We start from the raw sequence: 25,026 nt of genomic DNA, 5'->3' as shown, positions 1-25,026 counted from the left end.
ATGAACACATCGCGAAACATCCTGCACTCGCACCCGCACTCACGAGGCATCTGTGGATGATGGTTAGCACAGGTCCACTCCGAACAGCATCTACGTTCCATTTATGATATCTTCTACTTTTATATTTTCGTATTTGTAAAGCTCCCTGCAAACATTCTATATTTATATTAAAATGTGTGGATTTTAATTACTAAGGTTTACTCCAGACCATGGTCAATACCCACTTCCTGATTTACTTTCAATAGTGATTCAGGAAGAGCTCCTCAATGCCAGTGTGGCTGGGATTAAACAGCATGGCTTCACTGTGACGTGAGCCCAGCCCTGCTCCAGGACAACCGTACCTGCAGGGTCTGGCCGATCCTCTTCAGAGGCGTGGTCTTCACAGGGGGGATGAGGCTGGCCAGAGATGTCACCCTGGAGAGAGGCTTCACCCGCTTGCTACTGGGCTCCTGTTACATGGAGGGAAGACGAACAGTCAGATGGCTGTATAACACTATGTAACACAATTTTTGTTCCTGGGTAGTAAGTATAATTTCCTAATTGCTTATGCCTCAAAAGTATAGCAAATGGCTATTATTCCCCACAAACTTTGCTTTTGTGACCAGGACAGTGATATTGTAGTGTATTTACAGTATAATCGTAAATCTCGAAAAACTACTCACTTCTAAATCTTTGTTAGTCATTTTTGTATTACTTTAGTATAAATACATGTTAATTTGGATTCATATGTTGTTTTTTACTGACTTTATGTGAACGAAAAGACACACATTTGCCCGTTTTCCCATTGGAAATAGTGATATTTTGAAATATCACTGTCCTGGTCACAAAAGCAAAGTTTGTGGGGAATAATAGCCATTTTCTATACTTTTGAGGCATAAACAATTAGGAAATAATACTTACTACCCAGGAACAAAAAAAAATAAAAAATGTGTTACAAAAACTGACATTACATGTTTGGTTTTCCTGTCTACTAGGGGGGCAAACAAAGTAAAAATTATATTCCCATTTATATACAATTTTTAATATAAGGGCCATATATATTTATGATGATATAAAATATATATAATATATATATCTATATGATATATTATATATGAATATAGGTATATATATATACTTATTATTAACAATAATCTTTTTTTGATTAAATATCATTGTATACTGAAACATGAATATATAAACCAATACTTTAATATATATTAACATATATTACAAACTGGTTGTAAAAGGGTTAAATGTCAGAAAGCCGTGAGAAAAGTGTTTGCCAGGAGTCACTAGACCTACTTTTGGTAAACCAAGGTGTGATAAACAGAGGAATGATGTGGTAAAGCATGGGAACTACAGGGCACAGGGGAACATGACGGGGGAAAGTGCATGCTCGCTCCCACAGTCTACAATGATGAACTGCATGCTCGCCCCACAGTCTACAATGATGAAGTGCATGCTTGCCCCACAGTCTACAATGATGAAGTGCATGCTTGCCCCACAGTCTACAATGATGAACTGCATGCTCGCCCCACAGTCTACAATGATGAAGTGCATGCTTGCCCCACAGTCTACAATGATGAACTGCATGCTCGCCCCACAGTCTACAATGATGAAGTGCATGCTCGCCCCCACAGTCTACAATGATGAAGTGCATGCTCGCCCCACAGTCTACAATGATGAAGTGCATGCTTGCCCCACAGTCTACAATGATGAAGTGCATGCTCGCCCCACAGTCTACAATGATGAAGTGCATGCTTGCCCCACAGTCTACAATGATGAAGTGCATGCTCGCCCCACAGTCTACAATGATGAAGTGCATGCTTGCCCCACAGTCTACAATGATGAAGTGCATGCTCGCCCCCACAGTCTACAATGATGAAGTGCATGCTTGCCCCACAGTCTACAATGATGAACTGCATGCTCGCCCCACAGTCTACAATGATGAACTGCATGCTCACCCCCACAGTCTACAATGATGAACTGCATGCTCACCCCCACAGTCTACAATGATGAACTGCATGCTCACCCCCACAGTCTACAATGATGAAGTGCATGCTTGCCCCACAGTCTACAATGATGAACTGCATGCTTGCCCCACAGTCTACAATGATGAACTGCATGCTCGCCCCACAGTCTACAATGATGAACTGCATGCTCATCCCCACATCTCAAGCAGCAATTATTGAACATTACATTTCTTAACGCAGTACATTTCTTAACTTATGCAGTGATACATTGCTTTTTTGCTTAATAGCAGCCTACAGTAGAGCGTGTAAAGACTGATTAACTAATTGGGATTGTCCTGTCTAACGAGAGAATCCCAAAAGAATAGTTGAAACAGACACTGTTGTTTAGTCATGCAGGAAAAAACCTGCCACTGTTCTAAAGTGTTTCCCTGCTTGTGTTCATTGATATGGGACAGGGTGCAGGGGTTCCTTTGTGTGCTCCCCAGACTGACACCCCTTGGCTTGTGAAACATGCACTTCTCATAGCATGGGCACATTAAGAAACAACCTCCAATTCAAATTGAGTTCCCTATCCTCTCTATCTGCTAAACAAGGCTTCTTCAGTTCGATTCGATCTGACGGGGGGAACCAGACAAACCGCCACAACAGCACATAGATAACAGCAGCTCTTTCAGTTATAAATCAAGGAGAAGCTGAAATGCACAGGTACCTTCCGTTTTGCAATTTCCATTTGACCGCTACATCAGGTAGCAATTACTCTTGACAAAGATCTACGCAACATTTCATTTCTTCAACACTAAAGACCGTCTCTGCCTCAGCCATTTCTGTGTCCCCGTGGAAATCTCCCCGCTGGCCTAACTTATAGTCCCTTCATCCAGCTGCAGGGTCTCTGCTTCGGTCTCAGTCCCCAAGTCTCCTTCTCCTCCGCTTTGGCGGTCAGGCTTCATGTATTTCCATGCTCCAGAGCGGCAGACTGCAAGCTGTGCAGCACGACCAATACATTGAGCTTGCCCTCCATTCACAACAACAGCACAAAGCACACAGGCCGCTGCTGCAGACACACCCGGGGGGCACCTCCGTATTCTGCACGACAAGAGTCAAGAGGAAATCGGCAAGAACAATACAAGGGCTGCTTTTGAAAGCCTTGATTCTTCGTCCTTGTTCCACAGACAAATCTCCTCCACACTGGGGTCTGCAGAGGCTGACGTCAGTGTAGCTGCATCCTCATTCTCAGCACAGTCTTAAGCAGCTTCCTTCAAGAGACTACTGCGCTAGCTAACATATGCCCCCAACCACAAGGACGGTTACACAGGCAGGCAGGCAGGGAGGGAGGGAGGCATGCAGGCAGGCAGGCAAGCAGAGAGGGAGGCAGGCAGACAGGCATGGAGGGAGGGAGGCAGGCAGGGAGGGAGGCAGACAGGCAGGCAGGCAGGCAGGCAGGCAGACAGGCAGGGAGGGAGGGAGGCAGGCAGACAGGCAGGCAGGCAGGCAGGGAAGGAGGGAGGCAGGCAGGCAGGCAGGCAGGCAGGGAGGGAGGAGGGAGGGAGGCAGGCAGGCAGGCAGGCAGGCAGGCAGGCAGGGAGGGAGGCAGGCAGGCAGGCAGGCAGGCAGGAAGGCAGGAAGGCAGGAAGGCAGCAGACAGGCAGACAGGCAGACAGGCAGGTAGGCAGGCAGGCAGGCAGGGAGGGAGGGAGAGAGGCAGGCTCTATCTAGCAGCAGCTGCAACCATGATACAGCAGGAATGTCCTTGTTCTGAACACCTGGATAGCTACCTTTCAGGACAGCTCAATTCTATCTCCATTTAACCCTGTTTGATAGCTTGATATATGAATGCCATCAGCAATTACATGTCCCTTCACTTACTCACATACACTCCCAGCCACGAGTGTAAATAATAAACTAGAGAAGTCGTTACCCTACAGCATGATGTACAAACAGAACGTGTGACATGCACACAGACACGGGCACGTGCATAGCCAAAGATTGGGATACTCTCAATAACATGTATTAAAGAATGTCCTTACCAAGTTTCATCACAACTGGATGAGCGGTTCTCTAGACATATGAAAAAGTTGTATTTGAAATCTGCATAATCTGAAGTTAAAAATAAAATAAAATAAAATAAAAACTAGTGGAAAATGCCTTTATTAGAACTCTTTTAACCCTAACCCTAGAAACTGCAAATACTGGATGAAACACTGAACAGGTCAGAATGCACAAAGGTATTGATCTATGCCACCTTGCTCCCCAGAAGCATTTATAACCACATAGCTAAGAATCCATTTGTATCACAGTCACTGTCTTGCCCATGGATTGGGGGCAAGACAGTGGACACTGGAAGCTGATATTGCTCTTTAGAGTTGGTGCTGCCTGTCAGGGGGCTGTTAGCGCAGCAGACAGTGAAAGGCTGGGGAGGCATAGGGGCTCTGATGTATCAATGCTGCCTGTCTGCCTGCCTGCCAACATCATTCCACTGTCTGATAGGGATGGCTGTTGCCACAAATGATATTCTTGCACGAGTCACAAATCTCTTTCACTACAGCTCCTGCTCTACTATAAATCTGAAGCCAGGAGCCCAGATTGCAGCTCTGGAGGGCTGGCTTCGAATCCAATTAAATATACATGGAGGTCTCAACCTAGACCCACTTGAACATCAGTGTAATTCACAGCACAAAATAAACACCACACCAGCCAGTGCAATGCTGTCAGTCTCAGCAGAAAGATGCAGTGACCCACAATCATGTTCAAGTTCTACAAAGACATTTCTGGGGATTATTTATTACATCCTCCCATAGCCTCCTGTGCACCCAGCTTCAGAAACCAGAAGTCATTTGAGTGTGTGAATGGAGGACCGGACCAGCCACTCTGTCAGTCTCAGGGTGTCCTCTTGCCTGCTCCTGCTACCCACAAAGGGCTCCACATGCAGGTCCTGCCTCCCTGGTCCTGCTACCCACACAGGGCTCCACATGCAGGTCCTGCCTCCCTGCTCGAGGTACCCACACTACGGCTCCACATGAAAGGCCTGCCTCCCTGCTCGAGCGCTATGGGAAAGGAGAATCAGAAACATTTACAGAGAATTTAATTCCAGTGGCTCAGAAAGTCCCCCTGGACTCTCCAGCATGCAGTGGGAGAGAATTGGGAAGGGAAGTGTGTGTACACTTTGAATCCAGCTCCTTTATAATACAGCATGGTTCAGGTCGTGATGTTATCTCACTGGACCATGCAGTATCCTATTTATACAACACCCATGGTTAAATATTCTGTGTGGGAAATCTGCCAACATGTGTGTAATGTAATAAGTGACTCTGAAAAGTCTACAAAATCGCTGAGATTATTCACCTTTTATACATGGGAAAGAAACCTCCAGTTTCTTTTTTTATTTTATTGTGAAACCATTGCTCGCAAGGGCTCAGGAGCACAGAGTGTGAGATGACAATAGCAGACTAGTTATAAGTGGTGACGACAAATGCCTCGGGACTTCCCTGGAACAGGCATTACATAATTACCTAGAGCAAAGCTTTCCTATTGTTTGACTGTAATAAGTGCAGTCCCTGATAACTCACTCCCAATTCCCTAAGTGCCTCTTTGTTCTTGAGCCCAAGTTTACACTGGCACAGACTTCCTGTAGTGGCCATGGAGTCACGCTACATAAACAGCACAATCCCAGAGCTAGCCAAGGCTCTAGCTCCTTCACCCTCGTCCTCGTGATGAACACATTTACATTCTTTGCTTGGTTTGTTTTTAAATTTGGGCCACAGCTCTTCCAAATACAGCCGTACGGTTTGAAAGTTACAGCTGCTTTTTGGTACCAAATGCTGAGCTGCAGGTGCATGTGACTCCAATAATGTGGCTGAACTCGTGTGATAAACAGCAAGCAGCAGCCCTGGGTGACAGAGCTGCACTTGAAAAGAAAAACAGAACAATGCAAGCACAGAACCAAAGGGTTCATCACAAGGAAAGGGGCTCCATGAAAAGGATGCTAATAAATTAGCAAGGAAACAAATGTTAGCACCCCTTTAAATAAAGAAACTGAAAAATAAAACTCTCTCCAATATACAAGGCTGTTGTTTCCTGATTTGAGTGTGATGGATATTAAAATGAAGGGTACCAGCTGGAATAATTGTGGGTGCCACTATACCTTATTGATACTAGCCTGACCACTGAGTCCTTCTGAATAAACCTGTACATGTGTTGATGCAAGGGAATGTTTGCTCACTTCCAATAGTTTCCTATGGTGTACTGCAGCACGGTTGGTTCTGAAAGGCACAGGCATCCCCACGTGAGGAGTTAGTCCACAAACACTTCAAATCGAGCCAGTCTGAGGGGTTTAGAAGCTGTTTAACTAGCTCTTATACCAACATCTCCCGGAATCTAGGTTTCAAATTCCATACAATTATAACAAGGTCTGGAAGTCCCTCCTGTTAAACCTGTGCTGGCAAAACAAAGACTTGCCCCGCCTGCAACTGGCATGTGAAGCCCTGGTACTGCCTTCCAGCCAAGCCGAGCTGGTAGCTATACATCACAATGTGAGCAGCACAATGGAAACAAACCTGCTCCCCCTTATTCACAGCAATGCCTGATTAATCAATGGCTGATTAACCAACAAGACAATAGCTGGGTGCATTACCTCATCAATCTTACATGCTAACAATCCAGAGCAGTCCAAACCCTTTCCAGTCTCAGTTTGCATACAGGAAGCAATGTTTTGGTAACAGAAAGAAAACAATAGAGCACTTGAGATTCATCCAAAGCAACTCTGTGGCTCTGAAGCATCAGCCCTAACATTCATTGTTCAGCAGACAGGATATTATTATGATATTATTGACATGTATGAGAACTATAGATTTCATTAACTATACTTCATTATTGTGAAGCTTCAACTGTGCAAAATGCATTCATAAATAAATAAATACATAGTAAATAAAGTCCCAGTAAAGCAAGGTAGCCCATTTTAACTGCTCAACAGACCAATATTGTAGAAAATAAAAACATAATAATTAAATACCGTACACACTACATATATGGCAGAAATAAGTATTCGCAATTGCCCCTTTTTGTGACATCCCTGATTACATTTCCAGTACGGTGCTAAATCACATGGATTGGTTTAACACATAGGTAATATATTCTGCATGTATTTATACATATGCACGTATACATGAGAATGTGATCCAGAACTGCTGAACACTCACTAGAGCTACATTTTGAAACACTACAAAAATTCAATGACAAACATTGTGACAGTCTTTTTCAATGTCTTCAATCTGACCATTATGTTTCTTTTATATTTTTAAATAATGCAATGGATATATTAGATATATTTCATGTCTGTATACCTGATTTGTTTGCAATGTGTTTTCCTTGCAGTGATTTGCTGGTAATTGGGTCTCAGCAGCTTTGCTAAACTATTGTACACTCCTCACTATTCCTGCATTCACCAGCAAGGCTCATTGCTTTTCAATGAGCCCATGGCTTCTTAACAGAGCTCACAATGCACATTAGAGGCAGACAAGAATGTGAAATGCTCACTTTGAAGGGACGCTGGTTTTGTAAAGCCCTCTTTTTATGGGTTCATAAAAGTAAAAACAGTACTTAGTGAAAAAAAAAAAAAAAACACCATTAGACTGAGCCCAAGATACCCGATACAGACAAGAGCGTGGTGAAGCACTGACTGTACAGACAAGAGCCTGTTGAAGCACTGACTGTACAGACAAGAGCCTGGTGAAGCACTGACTGTACAGACAAGAGCCTGGTGAAGCACTGACTGTACAGACAAGAGCCTGGTGAAGCACTGCACCCTTCTGTTTATAGAGCAGTATGGGACAGACCCCGGGCAGCTTGACAGCCAGCACAGCATCGGGTTTGTTACACAGAAGAAACAAGAAAAAAACAGCTCCGAGTACGAGTGCTCCCTCGCTATTGTACCGTGTGAGAATTCACTGTTAAATTGTAAATATGTTCCTATATCAAGCTCCCTTCACTAATTTTTCAATATTTTACCTTTTTCGGATCAGCATAAATAAAGAGGTAGCCCTGCACTTACTGAGTACACCTTCTAAACTGCATAAATACTTTGTTATTGTAACCAAGTCATGTACAGACACCCTAAAAATGCAACTCGACTCTATTGTGTTCCACAGTAATTAGTCTCCTTTAGTGTGGCTATTCTGTTGCAGGTGCCTTAGACTTCTGAAGGGTTACTGTGTTTACCAAAGCTTAGCAAAGCAAATGTAAAGCAATATAAATGCCTATAAATCTGCACAAATAAGGTAAAAAGGATTGCAACTGAAGCAGTCACCCCAAATACACAATTTGCTTAAACAATCCCAGAACAAGTCAATAATAAACCTTCTTTTTTGTCCAACCAGCCAGCAGGTACTCTAAAGTAAATGAACCCTTTGGTTTCTCAAGAGTGTTTGTGAACGGCACAGACCCGTATTCATTTCAAAAGGAAAGATATCTGCAGCACATCCCATACAGTGAACAAAGCGATCCACAGCCAGCCCGGGTACCATACCTCTGTCTCTTTGAGAGCTGCGCTCCTCACAGACTGCACTTCCAGGGAACAGCTAGCCCTCTTGGCTACAAGGTAGAAAGGGTAATCCTTGGCCACCATGGTGGCAGTGGGCGGTTCGGAGCTCACAGTTGAAGCACTTTGGTCAAAGGCAAATCTCAGCGGTCCAGCCACAGTGCCTAGGATTGAGCTGCTTCTTACACTCACACACCAGGGGAGGAATGAGGCTGCTGTGAGTCTGTGTCTGCCTGAGTGTAACCCAACACCGCTCTGCACTGTACTACTCAGACCGCCCACTGACTGGAAAGAGGGGGTGGCACAGAACTGAAGAGAGCTGGGACAAATTACTGTACTGTGATTCACACACGAGAGAGAGGGTGAGTGGGGGGAGAGAGAGAGAAGGAGTGGGGGGAGAGAGAGAGGGAGGGAGAGAGAGAGAGAGGGGGAGAGAGAGGGAGTGGGGGAAAGACAGAGAGAGATAGAGAGGGAGTGGGGGAGAGAGAGCAAGAGAGAGTGAGAGATAGAGAGGGAGTGGGGGAGAGAGAGCAAGAGAGAGTGAGAGATAGAGAGGGAGTGGGGGAGAGAGAGCAAGAGAGAGTGAGAGAGAGAAGGAGTGGGGAGAGCGAGCGTGAAAGAGCGAGATACAGATGGAGTAGGGGATGAGAGAGAGTTAGTGTGTGGAAGAGAGCAAGAGGGAGTGGGGGAGAGAGAGAGAGAGAGATAGAGAGGGAGTGGGGGTAAGAGAGAAGAAGTGTGGGAGCGAGAGAGTGAGAGAGAGATAGAGAGGGAGTAGGGGAGAGAGAGCGAGAGGGAGTGGGGGAAAGACAGAAGGAATGGGGGAGAGGGAGTGGGGGAGTAAGTAATTATTCAACCCCCTTTGCTATGACACACCAAAATAAGCTCTGGTGCAACCAATTGTCAAATAATTAGTTGAATGGAGTCCATCTGTGTGCAATTAAGGCGTTTCACATGATTTCAGGTTAAATACACCTGTCTCTGGGAGGTCCCACAGTTGGTTAGTACATTTCCTAACAAAAACTACATCATGAAGACGAAGGAACATTCAAAACAAATCCGGAATAAGGTTCTTCAAAAGCACCAATCAGGGGTAGAATATAAGAACATTTCCAAGGCACTGAATATCCCCCGGAGCACAATAAAGTCCATTATTAAGAAATGGAGAGAATATGGCACAATATGTTGAATCTGTCTAGAACAGGCAGTACTCAAAAACTGAGTATCCGTGCGAAAAGGGCACTAGTCAGGGAGGCCACCAAGAGGCCTATGGCAACTCTAAAGGAGTTACAGTCTTCCACGTCTGAGCTGGGCAACACTGTGCATACGGCAACAATAGCCCGGGTGCTTCACAAAACTGGCTTTTATGGGAGTGGCAAAAAGAAAGCCATTGTTGAAAAAAACTCACATCAAATCTCGGCTAGAGTTTGCCAGAAGGCATGTGGGAGACTCTGAGACCAAGTGGAAGAAGATTCTATGGTCTGAAGAGACCAGAATAGAGCCTTTTTGGCCTCAATGCTAAGCGCTATGTTTGGCGCAAGCCTAACATCGCACATCACCCTGAGAACACCATCCCTACCGTGAAGATTGGTGGTGGCAGCAATATGCTATGGGGATGCTTCTCTGCATCAGGGCCTGGAAAGCTCGTGAAGATAGAGGGCAAAATGGATGCAGCAAAGTACAGAGTAATCCTGGAGGAAAACCTGTTGAAGTCTGCAAGAGTGGGACATGGGACGTGGGAGAAGATTCATCTTCCAGCAGCCAAAGCCACACTGGAGTGGTTTAATAACAAAAAGGTCAATGTCCTGGAGTGACCCAGTCAAAGCCCGGACCTCAATCTAATTGAGACTATTTGGAAAGAGTTGAAAATTGCTATTCACCAAAGGTCCCCATCCAACTTGAATAGGCAAAAATTGCAGTGTCCTGATGTGCAAAGCTGGTAGAGACTTATCCAAATAGACTCATGGCTGTAATTACTGCCAAAGGTGTCTCTACCAAATATTGACTCAAGGGGGTGAATACTTATGCAATCAATTATTTTCTGTTTTATATTTGTAATTAATTTAGAACAATCTGTAGATTTTATTTTTCACTTTGACATTATTGAATTTTTTGTGTTGATGGCAAAAACTCCTAATTAAATCCATTTTGATTCCATGTTGTAACCCAATAAAATGTGAAAAAGTCCAAGGGGGATGAATACCACTATACATGGCACTGCTTATGATTGATTTGATTACATGTATTAATATAAGGGAATTCTCCTTTGTGTTCTGAGCTCCTGTTTACTTGTGCTCGATTCAATGCAAATACTTTAACACTCTTGCCATGCTAATGATAGTGTTTCAGTCTGCAGGCCTGCCATGCAGCTCTGGGCAACTTACAGGTAGGCCCGCAGGCGCCCAGCCAGACCACAGGGGTCGCTGGTGCGCGGTGAGCCATGGACACCCTGGCTGACCTAAGCCCTCCCCCCACCTGGGTGGCACTTAGCCAATTGTGCGCCGCCACCTGGGAACTCCCGTCCAAAGTCAGCAGTGGAATAGCCTGGACTCGAACCGCCAACCCCAGAGAGAGTGGTAGAGTGATAGAGAATGGAAGAGGGAGAGAGAGGGATAGACAGAGAAAGAGAGAGTAAGAGAGAGGGGGGGGGGGTATATATATTTTTAATCAAGTATGACCAATCTGCCAGTGTCTGCACTTGTTTTAGCTCGCTATTTCTTGTATGGTAACCCTGAATATGAATTTTCCAAGCTGTGGTTGTGTATTGTTTTCATGAATTCTGCTTCTGTGTTATATTTTAAAAGATGTTCCCTTCAATATGCATTGCAGTTCCATTCTCTGTTTCTTTTGTGCTGAGCGCTGCTGTAACCTGCCCTGAAGGTACAGCACTATAAAGCAGCTGTGCATGCTGGTCCGCACTGATAACGCCCCCCGTGCTGATTCAGATTGAGACACTACACAATCACACACCTGGTTACGTTTACTCCGAGTCCTAATCAGAGCTCGACTCTCAGTTTGCAGAGCATTCAGGTAATGTGACTCGAAACATGAACAGAACCCAGCGTCTGTGGAACTGAGGAGTAATTAGAGGAGATCAATCCCTTAGAAATAAAGAACATACTGCTTTGCCTTGCTGCACAAATGAGCTCCATCTGCAACCACAAGCAAAGGCTTTATCAATTGAGCCACTCGCGGAGTGCAGCTTGTGTTGAGGGTTCAGGGCTTGTATTATGGAAGTCCTGGAAGGTGTTTGTATGTATAGCACACGCACACAATAAGTTGTGAGATTCTAGTATTGAATACATTTTCCTACTGAACACCATTGAGTCATTTCATTTTGGAATCTATGTCTCTCATCCAAATCCAAATCCATATATTTTTCATCAGTGAGCCGTTTTCAACCATTGGCCTGCCGTTGGCTGGATGTCCTTTGGGTGGTGGACCATCCTTGGTACACACGGGAAACTGCTGAGCGTGAAAAACCCAGCAGTGTTGCAGTTCTTGACACACTCAAACCGGCGTGCCTGGCACCTACTAACATACCCCATTCAAAGGCACTTAAATCTTTTGTCTTGCCCATTTACCCTCTGAATGGCACACATACACAATCCATGTCACAATTGTGCCAAGGCTTAAAAATCCTTCTTTAACCTGTCTCCCCTTCATCTACACTGATTGAAGTGGATTTAACAGGTTACATCAATAAGGGATCGTAGCTTTCACCTGGATTCACCTCGTCAGTCTATTTCATGGAAAGAGCAGGTGTTCCTAATGTTTTGTACACTCAGTGTATATAGACACACTGCTGTACAAAAGTCTAGACATGTTGCATTTTTCAATTCTGATGCATTATGAGCATCAACAATTTACTCAAAGCCTCCACTAGTGTTTTCTAATATTATAACAACCTTGACTTGCACAAAGAAGGAAAAACATTGACTGAAATAGCTCACATCACTTGATTTTCAAGGTGTGGCATCCAAAGCATAATCAACAAGTACCAAGAAACATAATTTGTAATTGACAAACCCAGAACTGGGAGACCCAAAAAAGCTATCTAAAAAGGATGATCACTATTTGAAGATGATGTCCTTAAGGAATAGACAGAAGTCAAATGTTGAATTGATAACAGAACTGGCAGAAGGCACAGGTGTCGTTGTCCATCCATCAACAGTCTAAAGCACCTTTTACCATTGTTCCATAGTCCAATTCCTGTGTTCTTGTACATATTTTAGCCTTTTAGTCTTGTTCCCCTTTCTTAACAGAGGCATTCTTACTGCAACACATCCTTTAAGTCCTGATTCCACAAGTGACCTCCTTGATTAGATGGACAACGACACATAAAGAAGTCAACCTACTGTGCTACCACTGTATCAATTGCAGCTACCATTGCCTCTCAGTACAGCAGCGATTGCTGTATCACTGTCTCCCTTGCCAGTGAAGATCATTATGTAATGGTATAGCTAAAGCCTGCTGTGGTTCTAGTCTACCAATTGTATCTGCATTACCACTGTATCTGCATTAATAGTTTTTCATTATTGAACAGTATTATGTCCCAACGCATTGGCATTTTGAAATAAAACACTGTATTTGCAATATGTTCGTTTTGTGTTTCTGTTTTTTCTAAATAACAAGGAAACCCACAAGCAAGTTTTTTTTGTAATTTGGAAAATCTCAATGCGTCAGCTCTTCGCTGCTAGATTATTAGAACACATTACCACACGTTCACACTGCAGTTTCTACCTGAATCATGTGGTGACAGGAAATTCTTTATAAATACCATCAAATATGCTGAGGATGCCAATGCAGCAGCTTCTGCATCCTGTTCCCGTAACATACATTTAAGCACCCAAATTTAGCCATGCATGCAGGCATAGAGCCTGTGACAAGACAAGCCCTGCTCCACACTTCGATACGATGCTGTGTGCATGAGGCTTCCTAACGGACGGCCCTGCTGATAAAGTCACAGCACTGATACAGTAGGGCTGTCAACTTGAAATGTCTAAGCACTACAGTTTATTTGACTTCCACAAACGTTTAGCCATTCACTGGATAAGACTGCTGGCTTTTGTTAGAGCAGTTTACAGCACCGGAGAATCCACCTGTAAAAGGCTCTAATAAAATCCACAGGTTAGTATGAATCTTCCTTTCCATACAGAAACAGCACTTCATTATGCAAATCACACGAGGTCCATGCACTATGGACTTTACGAATATCAAATGACTCTGTTCTTTATGTTCCCCTCCAGTGATGATGATCTTTATTTACAAAGCAAGAGCGTGTTTGAACCGGAAGAGGCAGTTATCACAGCGAGCCGGCCCCCTATTCAGGATCTACACCCAATCCCACCTCCCTGCCACCAGCTTCTCCACAGATTACCATTCCTCTATTCCCTTCCTTCCTTCCTTCCTTCCTTCCTTCCTTCCTTCCTTCCTTCCTTCCTTCCTTCCTTCCTTCCTTCATTCTTTTAACTTGTGTTGATCTAAATGTGTCTCTAACACAGTCGATCTTAACCTCTTGCTGCATCCCACATTGCTTTCCACTGTATCTTATTGTATTGCTGAATGTTAATAACAGGGTCAATGGCTCTCCCGGCAGGATTAATACAATGTTAAGGACAAAAGCATTATCAAGCCCACAACTGTGATCACTACTAGAAACCGTACACAAGCATAGCTGTGGTCTGCCTGACTGTACCCAAACACAAGGGAACACAGCTACCCAGGACTGTGATCACTACTAGAAACCGTATGCAAGCACTGACTGATAAGCTAATCGCGCGGCTCGAAGAAGGAGTAAAGTGTTCTGTTACTGAGTCAAGACCTTAAGGAAGAGAGATATGCCTGTTTGGAATTCATACTGGTAGCAGGCTATTGTATGTGCTCCCATAATTTAATCTTTCAACTCTGACAGGACAATATGACAGGATTCAGCAATCTAGAGCCATGATTCAGCAATCTAGAGCCATTTTTCATCAATCTAGTGCCATGATTTAGCAACATAGAGCCATGATTCAGCAATCTAGAGCCACGGGTCAGCAATCTAGAGCCATGATTCAACAATGTAGAGCCATGATTCAGCAATCTATCCACAATTCAGCAATCTAGAGCTATGATTCAGTAACCTTGAGCCACGAGTCAGCAATCTAGAGCCACGGTTCTGCAATCTAGCGCCACGGTTCAGCAATCCAGAGCCATGGTTCAGTAATCTAGAGCCACGATCCCCAAATCTAGAGCCATGATTCCGCAATCTAGAGACATGATTCTCCAACATTATCCAGATGATTCAAAATAAAAAAAAGCTTCTTAATACTTAGGGATGGGATGTCAATCGATTATTGTTAGGTTCATTGAGATTCTGCATCAATACTGATGATTTATTGGCTTAAAAGTTGTATTTTCACATTGTTTACTTTTACTAATGCTTGATATGCTGTATTCACTTGTGCTCCCTCTTTATTTCTCACAGAACGGAAATAAAATTTAAGAGGAGAATGTTCAACCCGTCTTAAGAAAGTACAATAAATGCAAGTCTACCTTTTTCTTGGACACAGTTTTGTAGGATATTCACAGCCCGTTTGGAAAACTTTATTGTGTTTTTTTTTGTTTTGTTTCATTATTTCACTTCTTTGAATTACTGGTACTGTGTCTGGTTCATGAAATTAGTCTTTATACCATTCTTTACAGTGTTTCCATTAAAAGGTTCAATATGTGAGTTATAACCAGATTAAATTGTGGTTCTGGGTATGACATTTTTTTAAGTTAGAGTTTATCTTTAGATATTAGATGTTAGAATTAGGACAGCGAAGTGGCGGAGGAATCTGAATCGATGTGTCTGTGTGGGAGCAGGACTTTTCCAAGTAGATTTATAATTAAATATAACAACATAATAAAATCAATATAATAAGGCTGTGTACTCTTTTTTTAAACGTTTTCATATTTATATTTTGCATCCTAATTTCAAATTCAGATGTTTTACACAGCAGCCCTGAAAAGCGCAGAGAAGAATCTTCATAAAAAGACAGCAGACATCGGAGGGTGAGAGGTGAGCGAGCTGAGAGCTGACAGCTGAGAAGACAGGATTGTGTCAATACTTCTGGGCACCGGTATATATCCAGATTCTGACACTCTCAATAAATTGTAGCATCTTGTAACCTGCAAGCCTTACCACAAGTGGATAAGCAAGTGGTGGATTAGATATGTGTAAAAATGTACGAGTGATATATGTATGCACACAAAGACAGACAGGCAGGCACCCACTTACATTCCCAGATTCTGAGAATAAATAACTAAGGGTGAATAACTACAATATCACTATCTCTAGGATACGCACCCCAAGCACAGGAAACAAATATAGCACAGTGTTCTGCTGCTAATCTCTTCTTAAACTGTTAGTCCTACTTCCAGCCTGGGGAAAATCAAACACCACACCACACGCACACAAGCAGTGACTCCTAAAATGTCTGTTTTTTGCCTTGAAGGCTGGGGTGCTGCAGATGACGACTGGCATGACGTTTCTCTAAAAGATGAAGCAATCTGCTGAGGTAAACCAATCCCTCTTCTCTTTGATCCAGCAAACAAAGCCCACTGAAGAGCTCCTGCAGTTCAAAGCGTAGATGAAAGATTCCCTTCCCTCGTGTTGAAAGGCTACCAGAGCCTGCACAGCAGTGAATGGATACGCTGAAATGAGTGAGGTGTCCTGGTTTGACCGCATTCAATTTCTCATTCCATAGTCTATTCTTTGTCTACTAATAGAAAGCCAGGCTTTGTTTTTAACACATGCAAAACATTGTTGTGCCATTCCATTGGGGCTCCACAAAAAATGTGTTTTATTGACAATTCCAGAGGTTAAAAGAATGTGAACATTATTGAGAGATAATGTCAACTCCAAGGCCCTATGTCATGGTCTGTAGCATTAATGTGTCCAGAGGTTAACTCAATACTGCAGTGAAACGGTTCTGTTTTAATGCAATGCTTAATTAACTATGAGTTGATGTAAGGCGGTGCGTTTGAGGCCTGAGTCATTCAGCATCACATCACTCAGCTCATTAACCATGTGATAAGGGCCTCAATTGTAACTCCTATGGGCAATGTTGTATGGGTTATTGTGTTTCTGTACTAAAATGAAGAACATTATCAGCTGGATATGCCCCACGCGACTGGATGCCAGCCCTGTACATCCAAGGGCTGCTGTTTTAGTTCAAAAGCTAGGACATAATTCATTAAAGACTGGAGAGGAAACGCTTTAAAAATCAGTTTCAGCAGTTTGAAAAAAATGTGTCAATTAGTATCTGGATTACTGATAATATTGAAATGAGCAGCTGTCAGTATTGAGCAGATCTGAGGCCTGAGACAGAGCGCTGTTTGAATGCACGCAGTCTGACTTTAATAAAAAGCGTTATAAAACAGAAGTGCTGCCTCTGTCCTGCCAGCCCGCGGGCTCACAGAGGCAGGGCTGAGGCGGGCTTGTGAAAGCTCTCTCTCCCTTTGAAAGGAGAGCAGGGGTTTGTGCCGGCCTGGCTTTCATCTCTTCTAACTTCCACCCTGAATCTCAGCCTGCGATGCCTCTTACTGAACTGCAAATACAATGTCTTCAAGCTGCAGTCCCAGAGCCATCTTCACTTTCCAATAAATATGGTATCTTGATGTCAGTTAACTACTGTACTTTTACCCACAATTCAGTCACTTTATTTCAAAAGAAAGCTTCTAAAAAGTTCCAGTTTACAGTTCTTATACAGGCTGTATTCCCCCCTCCCACTCCTTTGAAATCGTGTTGTCAGTCGCCACAAATCCATTTATTATATACTTTATATCACGAGTGTGGCTGCTCCAAAGCATGTTTATATTTCATATTTCAAAGGCCAGAATGTGTGACATAACAGCAGTGGCCTTGTCAAACTTTAATTCAGAGCTCAACACAGCAGTGGCAATGTTTAATCCATAAAACTAAAATAAATGACTTACTGTGGTAAATGTTAATTACCTGTGGTATAACAGAAAACACAATGACTCCTTATGAGCAAAGACATAAACAGCAGTTTAGCTCTTTGATTCTTGTTGAGTTCCCCACTTTGCACCATCCTGTATCCCCTCCATTCAGTATTCCACAGACAGAATGTTTTTAAATACAAATGTAACAAGTCTTCCGATATGTGGATGCGAACAGAAACGTCTGCTTCCAGGTAATGCTGATTCTATATGTTTCTAAGGCATGTCAGGAACCACTGAAATATGGCTTGAGGTAGCCATAGGAATCCCTAAAAACATATCATGCAAGGCATTTTATTAGAAAAAAAAATACAACTGAGGACCAGCACGATTTTACTAAGAATGTAAGTCATTAAATTTAGTAATACAAAAGTTTGCAATTTGAATTTTTTCTCTGGAGTCGTGGTGAGTAGATGAGTACCGTCTTTTTTCAATCTCCTAATGTAGAATGTTGAGTTTGTTAAAGATCAATGAAATTCCGAGGGCGAGACACACAATTATATGTGTAGTTGCTTCTCAGAGTTTCCAACGGGAACGGGAGATAATTAATTTAACTTTACACCTGAAGAAGAGACCTAGAGGTCCTGAAAGCTAGTCTATCTAATAGTTAAACCTCATAAACAGTTTCCATTTACACACAGGCATTCCCTTAACTTTGCAGCCAGTGGCATGCTTCAACCCTGAAATGGGGAACTAGGACCCGACTGCCTAAGATAAGTATGTAATCTACTTAGCACCAGATGTAAACTTTTAAAGGCATGTTTGCTATGTTTGCTGTCCTGGGTTTAAAACTGAACAAGGGAGACTTGCATTGTGAACAGAAGTCAGATTGCTACAGATCAGATGTATGGAAGATAGACCAGTGTTTGCTGACAGACCTATTAAATCAAGGTTCTTATTACGATTCTCAGTTTGGGTCTGGCTGTGGGGCAGCATCTACAGCCCTCCTTCCCAACATAACACTGCTGCTCTGTGCAGTGACAAGCTCAGTCAGCCCCCTCCAGGCATTCTTACATATCAGCTGCTCCTCTCACGCTATCCCTCTCCCACAACTCCCGCACTGCTCTCGGCTCTTAGCATTTGGAATGAAAGGAAGCTGTGCAGTGATTGACAGGTTGAAGGAATGTTAGCTGCAGCTGCCAGAAGTACCCAACTCCAAATGGATTTAATCCGTGTATTCATTGTGTTTGCATCAACAAACTGCCCCGACAGGTAGCGTTTACACAAATGTCATTGTACTGGGGCTGACTTGAGATCACTGACCAAACTCATTTCATAGCAACCAAACAGCTGGCCAGTCTGTACTCGCATACCTAACCCTCACGTCTCACTTGTAAGTCTGCACTGTGATTGTGTAATTGTGGTACCATCTGGGCTAAATGAAAAAACAAAAAGCACTGCTTTCCAAATTCCTTCCCAGTCTGAAAGCAATATTCCACCCTGCCCTCTGCGCCTGAGTGTCACAAGAGAGCCAATCCTCATGACTTACAGACCCTGGACATGCTTATACACAGGGATTGTGCTGCTGGAGTGCTGACGAATAACCTTTCCAGTTTATTCACAACTGGATAAGCTGCTACATGTAAAATATAAGTGTGACAAAGGAAAGGCGGGATAACAAATGAGCAAAAACACAGCACATGAGAGGAACCTGCGATGGTTTGCAGTACAGTGTAGTGCGCTGCAGACTGCACTAGTCTGTCCATACAGGGTGCCTATAGCACACAGACTGGACTCCACTCTGCACTGGAGTCTGTTCATACAGGGTGCAGTGTACTCTATACAAATAGAGAAAACAACACAACTCCGCAGTGTGACAGAGTACTGGACCGCTCACTAGCTCTCCTTCTCATTGACCTCCCCACAACCGCACTCCAAGCCCTGTACTCTACCCATTACTTAGGTGGAGGTATAGAAATGAACTAAAGCTGTACTACTATTAACTCTAAAAGGTGTAGCCTATATAATAGACAGAAGTTCATTACAGTACACACCTGGTCAGACATCTGTAAACCTCACAACTCTCGACAATACTGGACTATATGGCACCCAACTGTACCAGTACTTGAGACAGCTTGTACTTGCACTGAACTGCTCCATACCTTGCCGTATTCTACTACTGCTGTTAATTATACCTACATCCTGTGTCTGTATTTGAGTTTGCTCTTACACGTATCAGTATTCACGTTTTTTGTAATTGCTCTTCTTTGAAATTATTCTTCTCCATCTATCGGATTTACTACGTGCTCTTACGGGACTTTACTTGCATAAGCACATAACTTTACTAGAAGTTAACTGCTTTTAGTCAAACTCACTATTAAATGCAATCATTTACTGCATTCTTCATTTTGCTCTTATTTTAATTTGATCATTTTTGCTACTGATTGCATTGTACTTTATAACTGCTCTTCTCTGTAATGTGATATTTTACAATGTGATACTTTGTACTGTGATATTTTGGAACAGTTGTAAGTCATCCTGGATAAGGGCATCTACCAAGAAATTAATAATAACAATAATAATAATAATAATAATAATAATAATATTATTATTATTATTATTATTAGGGTTGTATCTGAGTTATCTGTGGAGTTATCTGACTGGTTACGCCTAATTCAAATATGTTCAAGATAAACTGTACTGGAATCTATCTTTATCACTCTATCTTTCATCAAATAAACATTGGACTTTATGCCAGGCAGAAGCATGGCAGGTATCTGTTTCTTAGTTATCTTTACTAGGAACAAACCCTGGAAGAAACAGATAGACACTGGTGTACTAAAGTGCTGCAGTTAGGAGCTGGTGGATAAAACCGATGCGTTTCGGGGGTATAATGTCAGGGGAATGCCATCTCTGATAGTATGTCTTGTAAATGTGAAGTCAAATGTAGCAGCCGTTGTGAATTGATAAAAAGAAAAAGAAGTGAACGCATCGTTAATGGTTTGGTGAAGTCACATGATTCAACGATAAAAACATTTTCACTGCCGTATCTCTCCACTTGTTCCTTTATAAAAGTTTACCCAGGTAAATTTGAACAGAAATGACACACATTTCCGGTGGTTATACTATGCATTTAGCATCATTTACCATTGTTTATCAGTGCTTTACAATGCTATGCTTTACCATGCTTTCACTGTGTGTGAGTTCACTCCGGTTCCTGATTATATTCCCCTCCTCTGCTGTCAGGCTGCAGACCTGTCAAGCTGATCCCCTGATTTGCCCTGACAGCCCTGCTGAAGCAATATCAACACATCCCCTCTGATGGACAGCAATCACCCGCTGGCCTGACTGTTTCATTACCAGCAACCAAAATACAGCGTGTAGACCTGTCACAGCACATTAGTGAAGGCAGCGCTCCACTCAGCAAGGTTAAACACCGTGCTTGTGTGTGTCAGTGTGCAAGGAACTAACACATATGTTCATTTCAAAACACCTGGTGCTACGCTAGGTAAAACAGCGTTCTCAGTTTGCGTGCCTTGCCTTCCAGGAAGTCTGTCATACTTGCACTTCCTGGGTTATTTCACCGCAGCAGGGTCTTCGGGGTCAAGCATCTCAGTGGCTGCAATGCATGTCAGTCATTAGAAGAAGCAGCTGGTTGGTTGCAGACAGGAAAGGCACCCACCACATGAAATTATCATGAAAGTACAAGACTATCAGAAAGCAAGGGCTGCAAACAGAGATTTCTTTAACCCTGTGCAGTTCCAGACATCATGCTTTAAACTAGAAACACGGTTTTCTAAAACACAGATTTATTTCAAAACTACACGTCTAATAGCTTATGTAGTGATGGCTGTGCATAGCGAGGAAAAAGGGATTGAATTATTGTGTAGCTACAAGCACTTTAAGCAGATGGGCGTGGGTGGTATGTATGGTACAGCTTTCCATTTCAATTACTGTTACTGCACTGCAAAGAATCCAGGGCCTACATTGTAGTATTGTAGCATGCATGACTCCTACAGTTACTCTTACAGTAATCATTCAATCATGAACACGTCTACTTTCAGATGTTGTCTCTTATTATGAGTTGCATTCCCTAGTCCATATCAATCTCTTCATATAAGCAAAGTTCAAACAGTTTTAAAAGATAGCTAGTAGATTTGTACCCTTTCTGACTCCCTAAATGTAATTCTGCACGTTGTGTAAAGCCTCTTTCACACTGGCACTCCTACCCGGGTTGGACCCGGGTCACAACCCTGTGTAGTGTGAAACCATGTACCCAGGTCCCAGTGACCCACCTCAGGATGTGGGTTGAAGTGCTTTGACCGGGTTGAGTGAGACGGCAGTTCGTGAGCCGACGCAATAAGAAACAGCCACACCTGCACAAGGAACATTTTTGTTTAGTCATATTTTTGTTGATTGAGACACACCATGAGCGAGACTGCAGCACGGATGAATAAACATTTGCACTAATCAACATTTGGTCAAACAGTTCAATCCAGAGAAGCTTGGATGGAAGCGTCAGTAACAAGCTGCTTCTGGGGCATTGATACGCGCATTGTGTACATGCGTCTGCCACCCAGGTCAACCCTGCTTTATCAAAAGCAGTGTGAAATCCCATAGCCAACCCACATGACACCGGGTCCTGCCTGGGTAGGTTCTGACCAATGTGAAAGGGCATAAGATTGTCTGGCCTGTCCAGGGAAGAATCTGTAAACACACACAGCTCCACACAGTGCTGATACTTTTGCTCTGTGGGGAAGGGTTTCAGCTAATGCTTCAAACAGATGCAGTGCTGCACAAGTCACTTACTGACAGTGTAGGGGACGCACTGTGCTTTAGCATTTCCTTAAATAGAAGCGCTTCTTAAACTGCACTCACTAAGTCCTGCCTGGGTGGAAACTGTGAAATACAGAACCAGAAAGCATGAGTCTCTCCAGTGAGGAAGCTGTAACACTTAAAAGTGGAGTTGCCCATTTGAAAGTATTTACCCTCAATTTTGATTATAATAAATTATGTGTGTGTGTGTGTGTGTGTGTGTGTGTGTGTAATATATATATATATATATATATATAGTAGATATATTATATATATAATATATCTATATATAATATTATATATATATATATATATAAAAATTATTATATTAAAATGATAATATTTTTTCTAATATAATATACAAAAGACAATGAGGTGTATCAAGCTGTGTTTCCACTGTGATAGCGCTCTCTGGACTACGAGGTGTATCAAGCCCTACTTGCTGCTGCAGAGGGAGCAGGTCATGACTTGCTACATTAAAAAGTTTTATTTTTAAATCCTATAAAAATAAACTTCAGGAAAACGACATGCAATTACTGTACCGCGACATGGCAAACAAACATGGTTTGACAGTTCGGCATTGTTTTCACTGCAATTTCTAATCATAATATAATCCCCTGGACTGCTGGACTGGTGCTAAATGCCATTTCAACTGATCAGAGAGCCTGCCACTGAGCAATAACACAATAAATCTGTGGAACACAGCACGCCAGTTCTATTGCTATTCTAGATGAGTGGAATACAGCAAGCTAGTTCTATTGTTATTATGGAAATGTTATCCTTCACGTTATGTGCTGCACAGTACACACAGAGGTCCACTGTAAAATACAACGTTTTGATTGCTACTGTATGGTTTTTGTAGTTTATTTAATTTATACTGCACCTCACTGTACTGTCACCTGCTCTATAGCTGCTGTCTGTCCCAACCCTGGCAGACTAACCAGAGAGGACTGTGTTACAATTGCTTATCTTTGTCGAGCCATGATTTATCTCCTCTGTGTATCTGCTGTTTGATTTCCTGCACTTTGCTGTATGTAGGGTGAAAAGGTCTTTGGTCAGGTTGCACTAACACAATCATCCAAACTATTAAACACCCAACAGGGGACTGCCCAGTGCATAGAGCAGGCACACTCCTGCCAGTGTTGCTATTCTGAATGGAGCTGCTCCACACACAGCTACAACTCTACAAGAGAACAAAGCACCAGAGACATTGCTTGGATTATATCATTTTCATTTTTGTTATTTAAAAAATCAAATCAAATAATAATAATTAAAAAAAAAAATGCTAAAAATAAAAACCTGAAAAGGAAAAAACTAAACACAAAACCCCCAAACTGAATCACCAACCCAAACCGATCTTTTTCCATGCAGCTGCAGGGGAGATTAAAAGCAAGTGATAATGCCTTTTGAAGTGATAAAATATGATAACAATTATCTATTAATGGCATCGCTGACTGCCAGCTCCCACCTGTGAATGAGTCACAATTCCACAGAAACCAAACTGGGTCAAATCAGGGAGCCAGTGCAAGGAGCCCTTTCAGAGAGATATACAGCCACCCCAATGACACTGCTCAGAACAGTCCTCACTTCAGATATACAGCAACCCCAATGACACTGCTCAGAACAGTCCTCACTTCAGATATACAGCCACCCCAATGACACTGCTCAGAACAGTCCTCACTTCAGATATACAGCAACCCCAATGACACTGCTCAGAACAGTCCTCACTTCAGATATACAGCCACCCCAATGACACTGCTCAGAACAGTCCTCACTTCAGATATACAGCCACCCCAATGACACTGCTCAGAACAGTCCTCACTTCAGATATACAGCAACCCCAATGACACTGCTCAGAACAGTCCTCACTTCAGATATACAGCCACCCCAATGACACTGCTCAGAACAGTCGTCACTTAAGATATACAGCAACCCCAATGACACTGCTCAGAACAGTCCTCACTTCAGATATACAGCAACCTACCCACAAACAAAGCTCTCACCCACATGCTGGCAATCAATAACCCATTTCTATCATCTCCAGAACACAATCAGGACAGTAGTTTAATACACTCCCTATTCTCTGCTGCAAGCCCACGGTAGTCAATACGAGCCTGCTTTGACAGACAGTAATTCTTCAGCACTGCACATGTAGAGGAAGCATGTGTCTCCCCAATATCAGACAGATTGTGATACTTTTAATATGTTAAATAATGTACTTTACTACATGAGCTATGGAGACCATATATAACTGCTAACAGAATTCAACACAGAACCAACAAGTCACACATTATATCATCTAAATCCACACAGCACGACTCGTTTGAGTGCCAGTTGAGTCCTGCTAGTCGATCAGTGCTCGAAGCACAGCAAGACACAGGTTGCCAGGCAGTCTGAAAGAAGAATGCTGCTCCGACCCTGGCTTCACTGTACTTTGTTACTGATGTGTGGGTTTATACGGGGAAGCCCTGTAGCACTGCACTTCGGACACTTTTTCTTTCCAGTTCCAATCAAGTAAACAAGGAAGTTACTAGCTTGCCGGGTTTGAAGTATGTTTGAAAATTTTCTGAGAGAGATAGGAACCTGAACCTGATAAAGAACAGCACTTAAAACACATTCCTGAACTTCTCTGTCAAGACACACCCCAGCCTTCAGAGTGCTGACAGCTTCAACAGGTATGCTCCTTTATTTTCACAGCACTAATGAAAAACAGACTTCAATAAGTTAATGCAAGCTACGTTTCTGGAATATTTCAAAGACAGGCAGCTTCAAATACATTTTCTTTCACATGTTGCTGGT

General features: G+C 42.9%; 1 protein-coding gene across 4 annotated transcripts in view; it reads right to left on the bottom strand.

The window, feature by feature from the left end:
• LOC121297954 (rho guanine nucleotide exchange factor 3-like) overlaps window positions 1–25,026 on the bottom strand; it is a 106,555-nt gene that overhangs the window by 21,630 nt on the left and 59,899 nt on the right. For 2 of the 4 annotated variants that reach the window (XM_041224586.1, XM_041224588.1), the window contains one exon: window positions 342–449. In XM_041224586.1, the coding sequence (XP_041080520.1) occupies window positions 342–449 (108 nt within the window). Of the gene's footprint in view, window positions 1–341; window positions 450–2,664; window positions 3,140–8,472; window positions 8,734–25,026 lie in introns of those variants that run through there. The other 2 variants (XM_041224587.1, XM_041224589.1) reach the window with 2 other exon arrangements.

The sequence above is a fragment of the Polyodon spathula genome, chromosome 23 (genome assembly GCF_017654505.1).
Source record: "Polyodon spathula isolate WHYD16114869_AA chromosome 23, ASM1765450v1, whole genome shotgun sequence".
Lineage (NCBI taxonomy): Eukaryota > Metazoa > Chordata > Actinopteri > Acipenseriformes > Polyodontidae > Polyodon > Polyodon spathula.
This window is presented reverse-complemented; position numbering and strand designations above follow the sequence as displayed.